The sequence below is a fragment of the Ranitomeya variabilis genome, chromosome 1, assembly GCF_051348905.1.
Source record: "Ranitomeya variabilis isolate aRanVar5 chromosome 1, aRanVar5.hap1, whole genome shotgun sequence".
Lineage (NCBI taxonomy): Eukaryota > Metazoa > Chordata > Amphibia > Anura > Dendrobatidae > Ranitomeya > Ranitomeya variabilis.
The window spans coordinates 1,079,618,306-1,079,640,701 of NC_135232.1; the positions used below are offsets into that span (position 1 = coordinate 1,079,618,306).

General features: G+C 43.6%; 1 protein-coding gene across 1 annotated transcript in view; it reads right to left on the minus strand.

Moving 5' to 3' along the window:
• TBC1D19 (TBC1 domain family member 19) overlaps positions 1-22,396 on the minus strand; it is a 314,406-nt gene that overhangs the window by 49,676 nt on the left and 242,334 nt on the right. The window contains exons 14-16 of the mRNA XM_077279938.1: positions 17,015-17,099; positions 15,681-15,725; positions 14,100-14,132 (exon numbers count right to left, since the gene is read on the minus strand). Coding sequence (XP_077136053.1) covers positions 14,100-14,132; positions 15,681-15,725; positions 17,015-17,099 — 163 coding nt within the window. The remainder of the gene's footprint in view (positions 1-14,099; positions 14,133-15,680; positions 15,726-17,014; positions 17,100-22,396) is intronic.

Sequence of the window (22,396 nt, forward strand, 5' to 3'; positions counted from 1 at the left end):
CGTGTATCTAATCCTCTCCTGTGTGATACTGTGCTGAGCCGTGTATCTAATCCTATCCTGTGTGATACTGTGCTGAGCCGTGTATCTAATCCTATACTGTGTGATACTGAATGCTGAGCCGTGTATCTAATCCTATCCTGTGTGATACTGAATGCTGAGCCGTGTATCTAATCCTATCCTGTGTGATACTGTGCTGAGCCGTGTATCTAATCCTATCCTGTGTGATACTGTGCTGAGCCGTGTATCTAATCCTATCCTGTGTGATACTGTCTGGTGAACCGTGTATCTAATCCTCTCCCATGCACTCCTCTCCCCCCTGCATATCTTTCCCCATTGCACACACAACTCTATGCGTGCGATAACAGGAGCTGCAGGGGTCATGCTGTATTATGGCATTATGTGAGATCTATATGACGGTATTATGTGATCTGTATGGTGGTGATTATGCTTGATCAGTATTGTGAGAATTATACGGTGGTATTGTGTGTGATCTATATGGCGGTATTATGTGTGATCTATATGGTGGTATGTGAGAACTGTATGACAGTATTGTGTGATCTATTTGATGGTATTGTGTGTGTGATCTATATGGCGGTATTATGTGTGATCTATATGGTGGTATGTGAGAACTGTATGACAGTATTGTGTGATCTATTTGATGGTATTGTGTGTGTGATCTATATGGCGGTATTATGTGTGATCTATATGGTGGTATGTGAGAACTGTATGACAGTATTGTGTGATCTATTTGATGGTATTGTGTGTGATCTATATGGCGGTATTATGTGAGAACACTATGGCAGTATTATCTTCAGAAAGTGGACCCATTCTATGGTGGTTCTGGCTGAGCAGCTGCATGCGGGTCTGGGGTAATAGAGGGGGCAGCATGACCTCCAGTTAGGTGCAGTCAGGGCTGGTGAGGCAGCTGAAGAGAGGGGTCTCATTTTTATCGTTACTATATGGCTACATTTCCTTCCCAGCGTCACCCCAGACTGCGCCTGTCGCCTCGCTTTCACACATCGCCAGGACAGGATGGAGAAGACAGGATCTGAGGAGGGGAATGGGGTCTGCATGCAAAGTCTGGATCAGAACAGGCCATCAATCCACAGAAATGTTTCCTGGATTTCTGTGGAGCAGACGGTCCATCCACGTGTATAAAAGACAGTGCTCTATGTACAATCCCTGGCTGCTCCGCGCACTGAACATGGTGCCTCCCCATAGACCAGCACACTGCTCTCCTGAAATAATCTGTGCTGCTGTCACCCTGCTCCCTCCACCACATATCTCCCAGAATCCTTGCTGCCTGCCATCCTCTGTGACTGTCTACTTGTCAGTGTAAGGCTGCTTTCACACTATCATCGGTACGGGCCCCTCGCAGTGCGTCGGGCCGACATACCGACGCATGCTGTGAAATAAATGCCCGACGTGGGCAGCGGAAGCAGTCTTACGACGCTTCCGCTGCCCCATTGTAAGGTCTGGGGAGGAGGGGGCAGAGTTTCGGCTGCGCATGCACGATCGAAAATGGCGGACTCGACGCACAAAAAAAGTTACATGTAATGTTTTATTTGTGGCGGTGGTCCGCCAAAACAGGACGCAACCATCGCACAATGGTTGCGACGTGTGGCAATACGTCACAACGCGTCGGAAATGTAAGTCTATGGGGAAAAAACGCATCCTGCAGACAACTTTGCAGGATGTGTTTTTTCTCCTAAACGACGAATTGCGATGTACAGCCAACAACGCTAGTGTGCAAGTAGCCTAAGGCTGCCGTCACACTAGCAGTATTTGGTCAGTATTTTACCTCAGTATTTGTAAGCCAAAACCAGGAGTGGGTGATAAATACAGAAGTGGTGCATATGTTTCTGTTATATACTTCTCCTCTAATTGTTCCACTCCTGGTTTTGGCTTACAGATACTGAGGTAAAATACTGACCAAATACTGCTAGTGTGACGGCAGCCTTACTCTGCAGTCACCAACAAAATGGCTGCTCACTGTGTTCCTGGAACCTCTTATCCCTTAGCAGACACCCAGAAGGGAAGGAGAGGAGTGACATCACACACGTCAGCAGACTCCGCCCATAATTACTGCAGTGCAGTAATGTGAGCTAGTTGTACACGAGGTTTTTCTGAAATTTCAGCAGCTGCTCCCCCTAGTGTTTAAAAGTGGAAATTCCAAAACTTTTCAAATTATTTTTCATATTTTACTAAATTATAAACAAATGATAATATTTTTTAAGAAAATGTAAACATTAATTCTCTACATTTTTACAATTTCTGTAAAAAAAAATTTTTTGATGGCACCTTCCCTTTAAGTGTAATCACCTCTTCCAGGCTCCGGGGAAGATGCGGCCCAGAAGATAACTCTGCCTCCAGAGATTATTATACATGAAGGGGAATTATCAGTGTGATATGTAATGAACACCGCAAAAACAAATTATCTTTGTCTTCTTGTAAACACATTTTTGCAGCTCTCTGAGCTCTTCTGTATTGTAACTCTGTCTGCCTGTGAGATGAAAGCTGAAGCTGAGAAGAACCTGGGGATGTGTCAGGTATAATCACACACAGCTCTGCAGTGAGACCAGGAGAGCAGAGAGCGGCCATCACACTGGTAACTCTTCCTTCATGAAAACAAGCTCTGGAGGCAGAGTTATCCTCCAGGCACCATCCTGCCCAGAGCCTGGAAGAGGTAATTTATATATGTGATAAGAGATGATTTCTCACCAACAAGACATCTGATATAACATACCTCCCAACTTTTGAAGATGGGAAAGAGGGACAAAGTTTGCGGCGCGCAAATTTTAGGCCACGCCTCTGACCACACCCATTCATAATTAGTCACACCCATATCCACGTCCCAAGCACACCCATTTAGCACTGCTGATCACACTGTTTCATATACAATAGTTATAAACAAAAAAATATGGCCACACAGTGCTCCATACTGTATAATGAACACACATGACGCTCCATACTGTATAATGACCGCATGCATACTGTATAATGGCCGCACATGATGCTCCATACTGTATAATGACCGCACATGATGCTCCATACTGTATAATGACCGCACATGATGCTCCATACTGTATAATGGCCGCACATGATGCTCCATACTGTATAATGGCCGCACATGATGCTCCATACTGTATAATGACCGCATGCATACTGTATAATGGCCGCACATGATGCTCCATACTGTATAATGAACGCACATGATGCTCCATACTGTATAATGACCGCACATGATGCTCCATATTGTATAATGACCGCACATGATGCTCCATACTGTATACTGGCTGCACATGATGCTCCATACTGTATAATGACCGCACATGATGCTCCATATTGTATAATGACCGCACATGATGCTCCATACTGTATACTGGCTGCACATGATGCTCCATACTGTATACTGGCTGCACATGATGCTCCATACTGTATAATGAACACACATGATGCTCCATACTGTGTAATGGCCACACATGATGCTCCATATTGTATAATGACCGCACATGATGCTCCATACTGTATAATGACCGCACATGATGCTCCATACTGTATAATGACCGCACATGATGCTCCATATTGTATAATGACCGCACATGATGCTCCATACTGTATAATGACTGCACATGATGCTCCATATTGTATAATGACCCCACATGATGCTCCATACTGTATTATGGCCACAGTTCTCCATACTGTATAATGACATACAGGCACGCAGCTCACACACATGCAGCATCACACACACAGTATCACACATACACACGCAGCATCACAAACGCAGCTCACAAACACATGCAGCTTTGACACAAATGCATCACACATGCAGCCATCACACACACACACAGCCATCACACACACACGCAGTCATCACACACACACACGCAGCCATCACACACACACACACAGCCATCACACACACACGCAGTCATCACACACACGCAGTCATCACACACACACGCAGTCATCACACACACGCAGCCATCACACACACACACGCAGCCATCACACACACGCAGCCATCACACACACATGCAGCCATCACACACACACGCAGCCATCACACACACACACGCAGCCATCACACACACACACACGCAGCCATCACACACATGCAGCCATCACACACACACACGCAGCCATCACACACACACGCAGCCATCACACACACACACACACACGCAGCCATCACACACACACGCAGCCATCACACACATGCAGCCATCACACACACCCAGCCATCACACACACCCAGCCATCACACACACCCAGCCATCACACACACACACACCCAGCCATCACACACACACACACACCCAGCCATCACACACACACACTCAGCCATCACACACACACACCCAGCCATCACACACACACACCCAGCCATCACACACACACACACCCAGCCATCACACACACCCAGCCATCACACACACCAGATACCTCATACACATATGACACACACACAAATGCAGCATCACACATCTCACACACACACACACACATCACACACACACAATCTCCTCTGTGGTGCAGGGGCGGCTGATCTGTCCATGTGCAGCTCTTCAGTTTCTCCGGCTGCTCACAGCTCTGCACTGTCCCGGCACCTCCCCCGTCTCTCCTTCTCTGCCGGGATAGCAGCTAGAGCAGGAGACGCCGGAGCTCTGTGCACACACCTCAGGTAGTGAGTCGCTGACCTCTCATCTTGATCGCTGCTGGCTCTCTTCCTCAGCGTGGCAGCGCCGCACACACAGGGGGCGGGGGCGGGGGCGGGGGCGGGATCGGTCGGGAGGAGACCCAGCATGTATAAGAAAAAAAAAACAGCCACAAACCTAATCGGGCTCTCTCTACGTCCCGGAAGTGGGCGGGGCTTCACCGGCGGCCGCAAATTCGGGATTTTAAATGCCCGAAGCGGGACAGCGGGACCCCGGTGCCAAAGCGGGACTGTCACGCTGAAATCGGGACGGTTGGGAGGTATGGATATAAGACACACAGGGAGGACTGATTTCAGCTGTCTATAGCCTGTATGCCCATATCAATAGTTTACATAGGTCAAATGTGGTGACAGATTCTGCTTAAGTGAGCTTTGCATCATGACTACATAGATATTAGACTTCTACTGACAGATGTTTTGGGGTACAGTAAGAGTCTTTTTTTGCCTTTTCCCATATTTATTTTATTTGCGAATTTTATGAAGTTAGTTAACACTCTTTAATTTAGTTCCATATTGTTGTATGAAAGCGTTTTACTTCTCCTATATAAGAAAAGTACCATTATGCACATGTTACATGTGTATGTAATCGTTTTTTGTCTTTTTGTTAGGGCAGACTATGGCTTTTTTCCCTTTATTAGGTCAGTGTAATATTGCGAGATTGAAAAAGGCCTAGTTTTCAAGATCCTCACTTTAGAGCTCATACTTATCTACGAGAAAAACGGATGAGTGCAATCCGATAAAAAATCGTATTGCACTCTGACCAATGTTAATCTATGAGATACATCCCATCTGCAATGTTTTTCTCAGATGAAATCGGATTGAGAAAAAAAATCACAGCATACTGCGATTTGCCATGTTTATAGGACGAGACTCGAAAATGCAATTCAATGGCTGTGATAAAAAAAATGACACGGCCCCTCGGGCCATGCGAAAGCCGTCCGATTTTTACGCACTCCTGTCCTTTGAAAAACCAGCAATTCAAAGGTGACATTATTACCCCCTTCCCAGGCTATAAACACCTACCGATCGGCTTTCCCTCTGCTGTTTAAGAAAATTACGTGGGAGCCCACGCCATTTATTTTTCAGAAAAACAATCAATTTAATAATTAAATACATGTACAGTAAGCTGCACACGCACTGTACTAATTGTATATATCACTGACATTTTTATATCTATTCTATGTGTATATACTGTGTGTAATCTATCTATTCTGATGGGTCACTCTGTGATTTTACTGTATGCGGCTGCTGAATTGACGGCTTTTCATCCATCTATTATATATATTGCCGCTCCTGTATCTCCTGTGTAGATATATATATATATATATATATATATATATATATATACACACACACACACACACACAGTACAGTACAAAAGTTTGGACACACCTTCTCATTCAAAGATTTTTCTGTAGTTTCATGACTATGAAAATTGTACATTCACACTAAAGGCATCAAAACTATGAATTAACACATGTGGAATTATATACTTAACAAAAAAGTGTGAAACAAATGAAAATATGTCTTATATTATTATTATTTATTATTATAGCGCCATTTATTCCATGGCGCTTTACATGTGAGGAGGCGTATACATAATAAAAACAGGTACAATAATCTTGAACAATACAAGTCACAATAGTACAGGAGGAGAGAGGACCCTGCCCACGAAGGCTCACAATCTACAAGGGATGGGTGAGGATACAGTAGGTGAGGATAGAGCTGGAAGTGCAGTGGTTTGGTCGATCGGTGGTTACTGCAGGTTGTAGGCTTGCCGGAAGAGGTAGGTCTTCAGGTTCTTTTTGAAGGTTTCGATGGTAGGTGAGAGTCTGATATGTTGTGGTAGAGAGTTCCAGAGTAGGGGTGATGCGCGAGAGAAATCTTGTATGCGATTGTGGGAAGAGGAGATAAGAGGGGAGTAGAGAAGGAGATCTTGTGAGGATCGGAGGTTGCGTGCAGGAAAGTACCGGGAGACGAGGTCACAGATGTGTGGAGGAGACAGGTTGTGGATGGCTTTGTATGTCATGGTTAGGCTTTTGTACTGGAGTCTCTGGGTAATGGGGAGCCAGTGAAGGGATTGATAGAGGGGAGAGGCAGAGGAATAGTGGGGGGACAAGTGGATTAGTCGGGCAGCAGAGTTTAGAATAGATTGGAGGGGTGCGAGAGTGTTAGAGGGGAGGCCACAGAGCAGGAGGTTACAGTAGTCGAGGCGGGAGATGATGAGGGCATGGACTAGGGTTTTTGCAGATTCTTGGTTTAGGAATGTACGTATCCGTGAAATATTTTTGAGTTGAAGGCGGCAGGAAGTGGAAAGGACTTGGATATGCGGTTTGAAGGAGAGATCAGTGTCAAGGATTACCCCGAGACAGCGAGTTTGTGGGACTGGGGAGAGTGGGCAGCAGTTTACTGTAATGGATAGGTTCGTTGGGGGAGTCGTGGGAGATGGGGGAAAGACATTGAATTCTGTTTTGACCATGTTAAGTTTTAGAAATATAGCGGAGAAGGATGAAATGGCGAACAGACATTGAGGAATTCTGGTTAGTAGGGTGGTGATATCTGGTCCAAAGATGTAGATGTGTGTGTCATCAGCATAGAGATGATACTGAAAACCGTGAGATTCTATGAGCTGTCCCAGGCTAAAAGTGTAAATGGAGAAGAGCAGGGGCCCTAGAACTGAACCTTGCGGGACTCCGACAGATAGGGGGCGAGGTGAGGAGGTGGTGTGTGAATGGGAGACGCTGAATGTTCGGTCAGTTAGGTATGACCAGATCCAGGATAGGGCCAAGTCTGTGATGCCAAGGGATGAGAGGGTCTGTAGTAATAGGGAATGGTCCACTGTATCAAAGGTAGAGGACAGGTCCAGGAGGAGGAGGATAGAGTAGTGTCGCTTACACTTGGCGGTTAATAGGTCATTGGGGACCTTAGTTAAGGCAGTTTCAGTGGAGTGGTATGACCGGAAGCCTGATTGTAAGATGGGAGGACAGTTCAAGATGGACGTGTTGTTCCAGTAGTTTTGAGGCATAGGGGAGAAGTGATATAGGGCGATAGCTAGATACAGAGGATGGGTCAAGAGAGGGCTTTTTGACGATAGGTGTGATTCAGGCATGTTTAAAGCTTGAGGGGAAAACACAGTTGTTAGTGATAGGTTGAAGAGATGGGTTAGAGTTGGGATGAAGACTGTGGCGAGGTTTGGGATGAAGTGGGAAGGGATCGGGTCAAGTGCACAGGTGGTGAGATGCGATCTTGAGAGTAGAGCGGAGAGTCGATCTTCTGTAAGACTGCTTTGCACACTCTTGGCATTCTCTTGATGAGCTTCAAGACGTAGTCACCGGAAATGGTTTTCACTTCACAGGTGTGCCCTGTCAGGTTTAATAAGTGGGATTTCTTGCCTTATAAATGGTGTTGGGACCATCAGTTGTGGTGTGCAGGAGTCTGCTGGATACACAGCTGATAGTCCTACAGAATAGACTGTTAGAATTTGTATTATGGCAAGATAAAAGCAGCTAAGTAAAGAAAAATGAGTGGCCATCATTACTTTCAGAAATGAAGGTCAGTCAGTCCGAAAAATTGGGAAAACTTTGAAAGTGTCCCCAAGTGCAGTTGCAAAAGCCATCAAGCGCTACAAAGAAACTGGCTCACATGAGGACCACCCCAGGAAAGGAAGACCAAGAGTCACCTCTGCTTCTGAGGATAAGTTTATCTGAGTCACCAGCCTCAGAAATCGCAGGTTAACAGCAGCTCAGATTAGGGACCAGGTCAATGCCACACAGAGTTCTAGCAGCAGACACATCTCTACAACAACTGTTAAGAGGAGACTTTGTGCAGCAGGCCTTCATGGTAAAATAGCTGCTAGGAAACCACTGCTATGGACAGGCAACAAGCAGAAGAGACTTGTTTGGGCTAAAGAACACAAGGAATGGACATTAGACCAGTGGAAATCTGTGCTTTGGTCTGAGGAGTCCAAATTTGAGATCTTTGGTTCCAACGACCGTGTCTTTGTGCGACGCAGAAAAGGTGAACGGATGGACTCTACATGCCTGGTTCTCACCATGAAGCATGGAGGAGGAGGAGGAGGAGGTGTGATGGTGTGGGGGTGCTTTGCTGGTGACACTGCTGGGGATTTATTCAAAATTGAAGGCATACTGAACCAGCATGGCTACCACAGCATCTTGCAGCGGCATGCTATTCCATCCGGTTTGCGTTTAGTTGGACCATCATTTATTTTTCAACAGTATAATGACCTCAAACACACCTCCAGTGTGAATGTACGTATTTCATAGTCATGAAAATACAGAAAAATCTTTAAATGAGGTGTGTCCAAACTTTTGGTCTGTACTGTATGTGTGTGTGTATGTATATATATATATATATATATATATATATATATATATATATATATATATATGTATTGAATAATATTTCCTTTGAAAACTATGTGTAAATGACAGAGAATGACAAAGCTCATGTTAAAATCACATTCCAATTGGATGTAAATCGGATGCTAGGAGTGGAAAATCGGACTGTGCTCGCATGAAATCGGAACTTTTTTTTCACGGTGATTGGTACAAGCCCTTAAAATCTTTTCACAAAACTACTCCTCCCACGCAGTATTTCCAGACTTTACTGTATATTTATTGGGGACCGAATGTCTTGGCTTTATGGGTTTGCACTTTGTAGATTAAGCATTCTCACCATCATCTTACATTTTCATTGATTTGGAGACAGTTTGCTTTTCTATTGTTTCATGGTTTCTGCATTTTAATAAAAATTCCCAGTTTATGTCAGAGACAGGAAAGTCTACAGATCTGCAGGTAATCATTTAGTCTGTAAACCATTAATCTCCAGTGTGTTTGTAGTCCTGACACCTACAGATGCCGGAGCGGCACAGGAAGAGTGTTTGCTCTTACATAAACAGTACTGGTGCCAAGGCGTCACGTAGGTGTCCGGCACAGGAAAGCTCCTCAATTAAAACTCCCCACCAGCCCTCACATGAAAACATCATATGATCGGCTGCACGTTGGGTTTTCCCACCAGATACATTTATTCTAATCAGTCATGACTGCTATGGGTTTGTTACACAGCTTATGATTTCAGTCTTAGCGTTTTAGTTTTTAGCTATTTAGTGACTTAGATAAAAATATGGTGGCACGTTTATTATTAGAAACGAATTTGTAGACATCTTAAATTGGACCAGACAGGCAGAAGATGAACCAAGGCCATCAATGTGGCACCTACAATTAGACACTGTGGGTTATTATGCCACCTCTCGGTTGACTAAATTTACTGCATTATTTTGCATTAAAAAAAGACAATAAAAATTAAAAAAAAAAAAATCTGGTGCACTTTCTGAATCAACTTATCCACCTTTTTATCAAGACACTTTACAAATGGGAGGTACAAAAAGCATCCAAAACACATGTAAAATGTGACTTTTGGTGCAGTAAATATCCTTTGTGTGTTGCAATACAAATTGTGTAGTTTAGTTTTTCAGCATTTTAGCCTTTGTCTCTTGTAAGAAATTCTCCTATTTTCAACAAAATTATATATAGGAATTCGGTGTATACATTTGTGCTTCCTAAATTACAACCCGACGTCCGCTGTATATTTACAGCAGATGCAGCCGGGACCGTGTGCTGCTGGCACAGGACCTGAGCCTGCCCTATAGGTCACGCCACAGCTGACATTGTGCTGCAGTCTCCGGGATTGGAGACAACTCTGATCCCAATAGTTACCGCAACATCTGTGAAATTACACAGAGAGATGGCGGACCCTCTGTCACCCCACAAAGCGTTGTGATTGTTGGGTACTGATGGGATTCCATGTCAGCCAGCGAACTACAGAGACACTCTCAGCAACACATTTACTTACATAACCACAAGCACTGTGACTATTATTTTAGTTTTGCTTTTTTTATATATTTGTTAAAGCTGTTCCATGTAAATTAATTCCTGCCCTGCATCTTCCTCTTATTAGGTCTTCCATCATTTACATGGGATGTCTCGTACTTTCCAATTCATGACCAAGTATAGGACTGAGGCTGAAGACCGATTTCAGCGATGAAAGGGGCACAGACCTGTGCTTTGCTGAGGGTCCAGTCACACTGCACCATTCCCAGCATGAAATGACTAACATGTTTGACGGCCGGTGGTAGTTTATTAGTGCGTTTACATGGCAGACCCCGCTTCAGAGAAGCAGCACGTAAGCACCCGGCTGAGTGAAGTGGGAAAATCAGTAATATAGCAAGACCAGAAAGCGCCTGGTGCGGAATCTAAGAAGAGCTCTTTGGGGGGACGAAAGCGCACACCCATAGAGCAATATAACCAGGTAAGGAAAGTGAGTATGCGCTCATCCGGTGGTGTTGTACAGAGGTATAACACCTATAACTGCTGCTGCCCCGTGACTGCGGGAGAAAAAGTTCTTCCAAATTAATAATCGTAGAGGAGGACGGTATCATGATGATCAGACTGTGCTGCGGAGAAGCCTTGTGTGTCCCAAAATGGTTCTTTATTGTACTAACGCGTTTCAGTGCCTTTCTCAATAAAGAACCATTTCGGAACAGAAAAGGCTTCTCATTTACAGTTCATCCCTCTAATATTTGCTAAATCAAGTAACAATGCATAAAAACCAACCTCAACCTTCAAATCCCCATATACATAAAAGGTTTCCTTCGGCTTTCCAGTATCCAGGTGTGTAAAGGTCTGGGTTCATGGGGTACCCTCATGCCAACTGGATACCGGGCACATCAAAAGCCAGAAAGGACTGGTAGCTTGCCAGTGCTGTTATTAGAAGCTCTGCAAATGAATTTCGACTAACCTTTGCAGTATTCCGTACCTTCCACTCCCAGCTCCAAGACTCCTCCCGCGTTGCGCCAATCCTCTGGAATGCTCTACTCCAAAAAAAATTAGGACTATCCACAACTTGAACAGTTTTAGGCGCTCCCTCAAAACACGTCTGTTCAGAGCGGCCTATCACGTTCCCTAATCAAAGTCATTTTATGTGCAAGTGTGTGTGTGTGTGTGTGTGTGTGTGTGTGTGTGTGTGTGTGTGTGTGTGTGTGTGTAGCCCATTCACTACCTGAGAATAACCCTCCATCAAACTCCATCGCACCCAACAGCACCACAACTATGGCTGGTGACCAGCTCATGCAGCCTTTATCTATCCCCCACTCTCTCAAGATGGCTGGACCATCATTGTAACTACATCATTGTAACTACACACCTGTACTTTGTATCTCCCCCACCTCATTGTAGATTGTAAGCTCTCACGAGCAGGGTCGTCTTATTTTGCTTTATTTATTGTATTACTTTAAGCGTTGTTACTTATGACTGTTGCGTATGAAACGCGCTGCAGAATATGTTGGTGCTATATAAATAAAGATTATTATTATGAATGATTCTCAGGCTGGAGAGGAACTACAAGTTGCAGCCTTACATAGCATGTATGTACTTAACAGCTGATGAATACATGTTCCTAATTTATTTTTCTGTCAGCACAGCCGTATGACAGCTTGTATGTTTTTCAGGACAAGTTGTATTAATAATGACAACATTTAATGGAAACAAGTTCTTTGCGGGGTAGAATGCCTAAATCTCGGATGACATAGGAAAATTCCATCTGCTGACAACATGACGTTGTCTAATTGGGCAGCTGATCATTGCCATGTTCATATGTGACAATGACCGGAACAAGAAACTGACAATTGCTCAGTTCGCTAAAATAAAGGAATAAAAACTGATAAAAAAAAAAAAAGAAACAGTAAGTACCAAACAAAAAGTACATCTCCACTGCTGATAAAAAAAATAAAAAAAACACCTTATTAATTTTAAGTGCCCTTCTGCAGCCACTATTCCATTGACGAAACTCCGCAACTTAGCGCATCTAGGCGGAACTGGTGATCGGCGGGGGTGACGGGTGTTGCACCACCATCGATAAGGATGGGCCATCAATATAGAAGTCCAGGAAAATCCCTTTACTAAATTACATATAAGTTTGGGATCAGCGTAGTCCTACTGATCTCAAAGTTAACATGCCGTTACCACCGCACATCGAACGCAGGAAAACCAAAGAACAATACCAAAAATGGATATAAAAATCAAAGCCCGTCTGAGAACAGGGGCAAAAGCCCAAACACTGAACCAGGAAAAGGAGCTCTACTATTTCCATAGAAAATGGTGTTCTGAGCATTGGAAGGCAGCAGTGTAAGAAGAATCCTGATAAGTCACCTCCCAAAGAAGCCGTGATTGGAAGGGCTAAAAAGGTCTAAGGTTCTGCTATCCATACGACCTGCCCAGAGAACAGTACTGAGATGTTAGATAACTAGGTGGTCAGCCTGCTAGATGATGGGGTCTCAAGAGTCGCCACTGACTTCATCCGAGGACAACATCTGCCCGGGAAGGAATAGGGGTCGGTAAGGACAACCAAACAGGTACATGGTTGGCTACACTAGTTTCTCCATGTACAGTATTTTGTCATAAATGGTGGCAGACGCAAGTAAGGCTACGTTCATATGTTGTGTTTTATGCTGCTTTTATGTAAATTTTAAGCTGTGTTTTACAGTACCAGAAAAGCTATGAGATTCCAGAAATCTCATGCCCACACATTGGTTATTATTGCTGACTGAATTGCATTTTTGCAAACTGCAGCATGTCACTTACAAGCAGGGGGCCCTCATTACAGGTGGAAGAAAGGCGATTCCGGCAGCTACACAGGAAAGGGTTCTTTACAGGTAGAGCAGTCAGACTGTGGAATGCCCGACCACAAGAAGTAGTAATGGCCGACACTAGAACAGCTTTTATACAAGGCCTGGATGATTTACCCAATACACACAACATTGTGGGATATAGATCATTTACTTACTGACAAAATGTACAATTGATGGAAAAACGTTAAAGTTAATGAACCTAGGTCTTTTTTCAACCTATGTAACGATGTCAGTTCTTTTAGCGTTAGCTCACTCCATAGAAAGCAATGAGTAAGTGTAAAAATACATCAAAAACGCAGATATCAGGTTTAGCAACATTTTTTGTGAAAAAACCTAAGGAAGTTGCATCATGTGTCTGGGGGGCACTAAACTTTATCAGAGACAATAAAAAATGCACTAAAAAATGTAGCAAATACGCAGCAAAACCTGCAAGCAGCTTCTTTACTGACAAGAGAGCAGGTTTTGCCTGCAGAAAAAATGCAACAAAAATGCAACATGTGAACATAGCCGCAGAGTAATAGAAAAAAGAAAAACATTTACAAAGTAACGCTTCTCCTTAAGATTATCGTTTGGAGGAGTTGGAAGGATTTCTTGCTTCTTCAGACACCGGTGCGAGTCGTCCTGCGACAGAATAACCTGTGCACAATATACTCACAAGCGCAGGAATACACTTACCATACATGGAGAATCCATGGAACGGGATGACACCTAGAAAACAAAACAGCCCCGCACATTCAGAACAAGATTCCACATAAACAGCAGCAGGAATGAGTGACGGCGATGCTGACAAGTCTCAGTGTGTGAAGGGAGCACCTCCACTGTAATGAGTAATGTCCCCATGGAGTAGAACATCTGGGACTGTGGCCAGTGGCATAGCCACGTGGAAGGGCCACTAATCCCAGTCACCTAGGGACTCTCTGTGTATACAGTGGTGGTTGTGAGTATGCTCAGTAGCCACCAGACATCCGGCTGTACAGGGGGCCTGCAGACGGACCGGTTCACATGTGCTGCCCTGTCTAGAACTACATATGAAAACTGGAGCGCCAGCCCCAATGAAGATTTGCATTTGGTAACTAAAATTGGCATTAATTACAGTATAATAATGAAAAAAATCTGTCTGAGCTGTCACTCCTCACAATGAGACACTGCCGCCCCTAATCCAGCTGATCATTCCTACCATATGGCCGATCTATGATATGGATAGGCTACTAACAATACTTATTCTAATAGCCAATACTCATAGTAGGCTAAATTCTAAGGGCACCCATACAAATTAGAAGGGTAGTCCGGTGATCCGGTGAAGTTATCACCTATATGCAGGATAAGTGATGAATTGCTGAGCGATGGAGTCCGACCGCTCTGGACCTGCCTGTTCGGCAGAATGGGGACCTTTTGTGCTGCTAGATTGGAGCAGCGGTGCACACGCTCCATTCACTCCCTAAGGGGCTGCTGAACGTGATGCTTGAGTTTTTCCGACAACCCCATAGACAATGAATGAAGGTGGTATCAAACCTGCCTGTCCATCATTAAAGTGAATAGAAACCTTATTTTGCGGACTGGTGCAGGTTCCAGCAGTCGGACCCCCAAAGATATATAAGTGAGCACCATTCCTGTGGATAGGCAGTAACTTGTTTTCACTGGACAACCCCTTAGAAGTCAGTATGTAATGTGTGTAGGGCCCACAAGCTCGCTGACCAGTGATATCGGGGAAGAGAAGGTTGGGGCATCTGGTGGCCGCTTACTCTCCTCTCCCCATGAATGCTTGGACATGACAATTGTGCACGTGTACGGGAGCCTTTGGCTGAGCAGTTAGATCTTTACCATTTTAAGGCATCATACTTTTATAGTACACACAAAAAAAGGGGCCACTTAAGCCCCTCTCTCTCCAGAGTCATCCATACACATGAGTGCTCCAGTGTCCTCTATGAGAGAGCTGCTACCAGACTCCTGTGGTGCCGGCTTATACCTTGAAGAGCAAGAAAATCATATGCCGGAAATTCAGCATGCTGGATCCTTCTTTTCCTCTCCATATATTATATGCGGACGGCAACAGAACAAGCAGAACACAATATTAAACCACCGTTATGGGGAAAACGTGTATAATGAAGATAATAAAAAAGGGAAATGATGTGCTAAATGTCCCCATTGCTGTACAGTATTTACAAAAATGATTTTTTTTTGCTATAATAATCCTGACTTTATATTACTTGTGCAGTCTCTTTTTTCCCCACTAGAGGGAGACAAAGCACAACATACCATTTGGTGGATAGAAGACGGCAAACTCTTCCAGGCCAAGCTTTCCTGAAAACAAACAAACAAAAAAAAAGACGGAAGCGGACAAGTTCAGAATAAACAGCAGAAACAAGCGTGTGTACAAATGATGTGCTAATGTTTACTAACTGAGAACAGCATAACAAAGACATAAATGCCGACTGTATATGATTTTAATCATGTAAAAGTACCATACTCGGGTCATTGACAAGTGTGACAATTTGGGGATTAAACATATTTGCTTGCCTGGCCTCTAATTTCACAGAGATATGAATCAAGTGAAAGAAGCTGGTGCTGGGCAGGAAACAACCTCAGCGGCAGAGGCTCAGAAGTGCTACACCACATCCGAAGCACTTAACGCCTCATTTACATATTAATTAAAATGCTGATTTCTCGCTAACGCAGCAACAGGTAGAATTTTACCTATTTGCCCTTTTCCAGGCCCCATCTTTAGTTGTCAGTTGCTATGATGTCTCCCCTAAATTGAACACAAAGAGAAGAGGAGATCCTACTCCCCGATTTCTACGTAGCATGTATTCAGAAGCCGCAGGATGGAAGATATTATACGACAGTAACGAGCAGTGCAGCTATTCATTTAGTTCTTTGATGAGATAAAACCCTTACTAGGAAGCAGCAGCACCATGTCTGTCTCTGCCTCTGTCTCCCTCTCACTATGTCTGAGAGAACGAATGATCATTTCGGGAGGTAAAAAATGTCAGATGTTATAAGATGTGGTGCAAAGTTACTTCACATGTGCAGATCTAGGTTTGTAGAAATGAGAGTGGCCATTTTAGCGTGCGATTACTCTCAATACTCCTAGAATATTTTGCAGGAACTTTGTGAAACAATTTGCACATTTTTGTAACTTTAATTCACTTGCTGATTTAGCGCCATTAATTCCCCAGCAGTGTGCAGACATCATCATCACTGTCCCCATTGGGGACCACAAATTCCCTATTTCTAGGTCTTTGAAGTGTTGTAGGATACTGGAGAACCTGGAGGAAACCCACACAAACCCGGGGTGAATAAACCAACTCCTTGCCGATGTCATCCTTGGTGGGATTTAAGCTCAGGACCCCTATAATTTGGCACAGTTGTTGGCCAGGCGTGACAATCACAAACTCTTCGGAGTTCTCCATCAATGGAAGACTTCAGAGGCCGGACAGACATCTATCTTAGTGGATCCCGCATTGAGCAGGGGGATGGACACAATGACCCTGGAGGTCCTTTCCAACATTCTAGGATTCTCATTTACTCCATAAAACGTAGCATTTCTTAGCATTCAGCAGGGAAAAATTAGAAGGTAAGAAGCAATTTACCTCGAATGTAAGACTTTGGTGGAGAAGCACTGTTGTAGGCAAAGTGTTCTAGGACAGAGGTGTCCCTGGAGAAGCAGAGCAGCACCTGGGGACATGAGAGGGAAAGAGGAAGACTTTCAGGAGAACACGTAACAGTAGAAGCCTGATCTGTATGCAGCCAATACAGCACGTGAGCAGATCTAATGAGATTGGCCATTAATATATGAGTATATGAGATAATTAGGGGCCGGGTTCCTCGCTCAGATATTTAGCCTACAGGCACACTACGAGCGCCTTATTTCACCTCCTATTGCATTTATTGCAGTTGCATTTGGTCGCTTTCATGACTAAATTACTTCAGTAACGCAATCAGCTTCATTAGTATAAAAAAGGACTACAAGTAAGAAGTAGCCTTAGAAGAAGTGGTCACATTTTATTCTGTCATTTCCCAGATTCTCTGCTGATAATGGGCACATCGGTTTCAATGCTGCGCATTTCGCCATTCAGGGATTGGGGCAGCATTTCTAGGATAAGAAACACCGATACTTTTACGGAATTTGACAAGGGGGCGTATCCCTGCCCCGCCCCAGCGCTGCCCATTGTGGATGAGCTGCTTTAAGCTGGAGTGAAAACGGCCAAAGTTGTAACATTTTTGCACAACTCCCTGAAGAGCAAAAACTTGGCAACTTGTCAAAGCATTTTATGCCGGTTTTCTGGCGTAAAAACTTTGATAATCAGACCCCTATATCATTGTAGGAGAATCAGCTACATTTTTCTCTTACAGGACTCCAGTCACTGCCAATTTAGGGCACATTTTTATTTATTTGTGTACAGCCTTTTTTTTTTTTTTTTTTTAAGCACACAGATCTATAGCGCTTAAATGGAATATGTCAGTAGGTTTTTGCTATGTTATCTGAGATCAGCATGATGAAGGGGCAGAAACCCTGATTCCAGCAAGAGATTATTACTACAGGACTAGGTGCCTCCTAGCATTCTGAGCTCTGCTAGATGTGCAGCAGAGAAAACAGATTCCATCACAACTGCTGCACCCAGTAAAGTAAGTGAAACATAGCTGGAATCAGGGTCTCAGCCCCAACATCATGCTGCTGCCAGTTTACATAGGAAAAAAATGCTGACAGATTCCCTTAAACTGAACCATTTATAAATGTGTTATGGTTGTGGATCTATTCCATTAAACTCTGTGCCTATTCTCATCTGTTAAGAAAGAATAAAAAAAACCTGAAAACATTTGTTTCACATCTGATTCCACCCGCTTAGGCCGCCGTCACACATGCGAGTTTTATGGACGTAAGAGCGCAGAAACTACGTCCGTAAAACTCGCATAACATACGGCACAATGATTCTCAATGGGGCTGCTCCTATCAGCCGTATATTACGGTTCAGTATTATACGGCTTTCTACGGCCGTACAAAATCGCAGCATGCTGCGTTTGTCAGCGTATTGCGCAAAAAAAATCACCAATGAAAGTCTATGGGGGCGAGAAAAATACGGATTCCACACGGACCAGCAGTGTGACTTGCGAGAAATACGCAGCGGTGTTAGTGAAAAGTCGGTAATTAAATTGCCGGCTTTTCATTTCTCCTGCCTAAACCCGACATGATATGAGACATGGTTTACATACAGTAAACCATCTCATATCCCTTTTTTTTTTTGCATATTCCACACTACTAATGTTAGTAGTGTGTATGTACAAAATTTCAGCGCTGTAGCTGCTAAAATAAAGGGTTAAATGGCGGAAAAAATTGGCGTGGGCTCCCGCGCATTTTTCTCCGCCAGAGTTGTAAAGCCAGTGACTGAGGGCAGATATTAATAGCCAGGAGAGGGTCCATGGTTATTGGCCCCCCCGTGGCTAAAAACATCTGCCCCCAGCCACCCCAGAAAAGGCACATCTGGAAGATGCGCCTATTCTGGCACTTGGCCACTCTCTTCCCACTCCCTGTAGCGGTGGGATATGGGGTAATGAAGGGTTAATGCCACCTTGCTATTGTAAGGTGACATTAAGACAGATTAATAATGGAGAGGCGTCAATTATGTCACCTATCCATTATTAATCCATTTGTCTGAAAGGGTTAAAAAACACACACACACGATTAAAAAGTATTTTAATGAAAGAAACAAACAGGTTGTTTTAATATTTTATTGCTCTCTCAATCCATCAGGAACACCCTCGCTTGGCAAAATAATAAACACACAATATACATACCTTCTGATGTCCTATCACGTCCCATGAGGTAATCCATCTGAAGGGGTTAACTAATATTACAGGCATGAGCTGCGCTAAACCACTCGCTCGTGCCTGTAATCCCCCGGGTGCTGAAAGGAAAGCAGAGTGATCTATACTTGCATTCAGTCGCGGTGATGCGCCCCTGCTGGATGTTCGCATGAACTGCAGCCTGGGAACTTTTTCCCACGCTCCAGGTCATATGAGGACATCCACCAGGGGGCGCATCACCGCGACTGAAGGAAATGTAGGTCAATGACCTACATTTCCTTCATTCGCCGGGGAATTACAAGCACGAGCACAGCTGCATTTGCAGGGCTCCTGCTTGTAAATTATTTTAACACCTTCAGATGGATTACCTCCTGGGACGTGACGGTTCAACAGAGGGTATGTATCTTGTGCATTTATTGTTTTGCCAAGCGAGGGTCTGCAAATGGATTGAGAGAGCAATAAAATATTAAAACAACCGCTGTGTTTATTTCATTAAAATACTTTTAAATAATGTGTGTGTGTTTTTTTAACCCTTTCAAACAATTGGATTAATAATGGATAGGTGTAATAATTGACGCCTCTCCATTATTAATCTGGCTTAATGTCACCTTACAATAGCAAGGTGGCATTAACCCTTCATTACCCCATATCCCACCGCTACAGGGAGTGGGAAGAGAGTGGCCAAGTGCCAGAATAGGCGCATCTTCCAGATGTGCCTTTTCTGGGGTGGCTGGGGGCAGATGCTTTTAGCCACGGGGGGGCCAATAATCATGGACCCTCTCCTGGCTATTAATATCTGCCGTCAGTCACTGGCTTTACCACTCTGGCGGAGAAAATTGCGCGGGAGCCCACGCCAATTTTTTCCGCCATTTAACCCTTTATTTTAGCAGCTACAGCGCCCAAATTTTGCATACACACTACTAACATTAGTAGTGTGGAATATGCAAAAAAGATGGGGATAGGAGATGGTTTACTGTATGTAAACCATGTCTCATATCCGGTCGGGTTTGTGCAGGAGAAATGAAAAGCCGACAATTGAATTACCGACTTTTCACAGATATCGCGCTGAAGTAAATATAAATACAGAATATATATATATATATATGTGTCTCAATGACATATATATATATATATATATATATATATATGTATGTATATGTATATATATATATATATATATATATACACACTGTATATATGTTTTCCCGACCATTTGAGCACATAAATCCATTAGATGTCGGTTTTGCAAGCCTGCGAGAAAATCTCGCAGTACGGATGCCATACGGATTACATACGGAGGATGCCATGCGCAAAATACGCTGACACACCCTGTCTACGGATCACTATTTTGGGAACATTTCTCCGTATTTTACGGCCGTATTACGGCCGTAAAATACGGACCGTATTGTCTTACGCCAAGTGTGACGCCGGCCTTACTGTGGTTCCATTACTAAATGACAATGAAAAAAAAAAAAATCTGACATCTTTAGCATTTAAAAACAGAGGAGAAAACACAGATACAAAACATGCAGAAAACAGGAGGAAAGCTGTCATTTTTTCCAAAAAAACAAAAAAAATGTGATGCGTGAATGAGCTTTTGAAAGGATTATCTAAATTTTTTCAAAATATATGTGATGGTGTGATATGTTATGTGGGTATCATTTTGTGTATATTTATATTTTACGGATTTTCATAGTGTTCTCTTATTGCCCTGTATCATTCCATGTATTCCCCATATTGTCTAGAGTCTCAATTACCTTCCAAAAGGCTGATAATTGAATTAGCTCACTTACTGTCTGCAGCCTGACTGTATCTATGTCTCTTGATGAACCCCCTGTAGTGCCTTAATCCCCGAGGCATCTTTGTCAGGTCTGGGAGGCCTGAAAACCACCCCAACCTGTCTGACTACCCCTGGACATAAGGAGGGGGCATGGGGAGGACAGGAGCTGGAAGTCAGTTCCTGTGTGGAGAGAATGGTGTGAACACAGCACGTCAGAGAGAAAGGGAAGCATATGGAGTGTGGTGGATTGTTTATGGACCTATTTAGTTTTGCCTATAATAAAAGTCTTGGGATTGTTCACACTTCCCTCGCTCTGTTGATTGTGTGGTATCGGAGAAGGACCCCGTGACATATATATTTTAAAGTCAGTTGCAAATATTATTAAATAAAAATACACTATTCCCACCCCCTGTAACCCAGTGCTGACACCCCGCCCAGTTCCCCGATATTTCAGCACACGAACACTGCAACCAGTCAGTGCCCACTGTGGTCACATTCTGTATTACTGGCATCACTGCTCCGTTCTTACAGCCTCGATGCCAGCAGTAGGGGATGTGACCGCTCAGGCGAGATATTGACTGCAGGCATTAAGTGGTCGTATACAGAGACTGGTGGGACCGCCAAAGTGTCAGTGTTAGGTTAAAGGTGAGAATAGTTTATTTTTATGATTTTATAACATTCCTGGCAGGTTTTTTTAAATTATTTTGATAATGGAGAGTTTGGAAGCTTCTTACATGCTGTTTTATATGGAGTTCTATGAATAAACAGTAAGCTCTTAGGTTTCTTCTAATGGTGGATAATGGCAGCCTTTAAGGTAATATGTCACCAGAAAAACTTACTTTTTGTTCAAATCAGGTTTTCGTGTGAAGTGTATTTTGTTTTATAACACCTTATCCCAGCATGCTCGCTCATCACTAGTGAGCTTCAATGGGGACAGTAATGATGTCTGTAAAGTGCTGTGGAATTAATGGCATTAAATAAGTGAGTAAAATAAAAATAAATAAATAAATATTCCGGCTGGAATGGTGGAGTCGCAACGGAGCCTCCTCCTAAAAAGTGTAACAACGCCATGAGAAAATATGAGAAATAGATATATCTAAAAAAAAAAAAAAATATCACAAGCAATTACAATATGGGCTTGTGCAGACGACAGCATGAGAAAATCAGGCCGACTAAGCACATTACCCTCTGATCAAACTCTCCCTGCTTATAGGGAAGAGGTGAAGGAGCCGGCGTATCACACAGAGCTTTTGCAGGATGTTGGGAAACATCTGTGTACATACCTACATACCATGGTGTTTCACACCAGGAGGAGCCTACAGATAAGACCCCCACGGTGTCCATCACAGCTATGCTTGGTGTCAGCTCTACAATCACTTCCCAGTTCCAT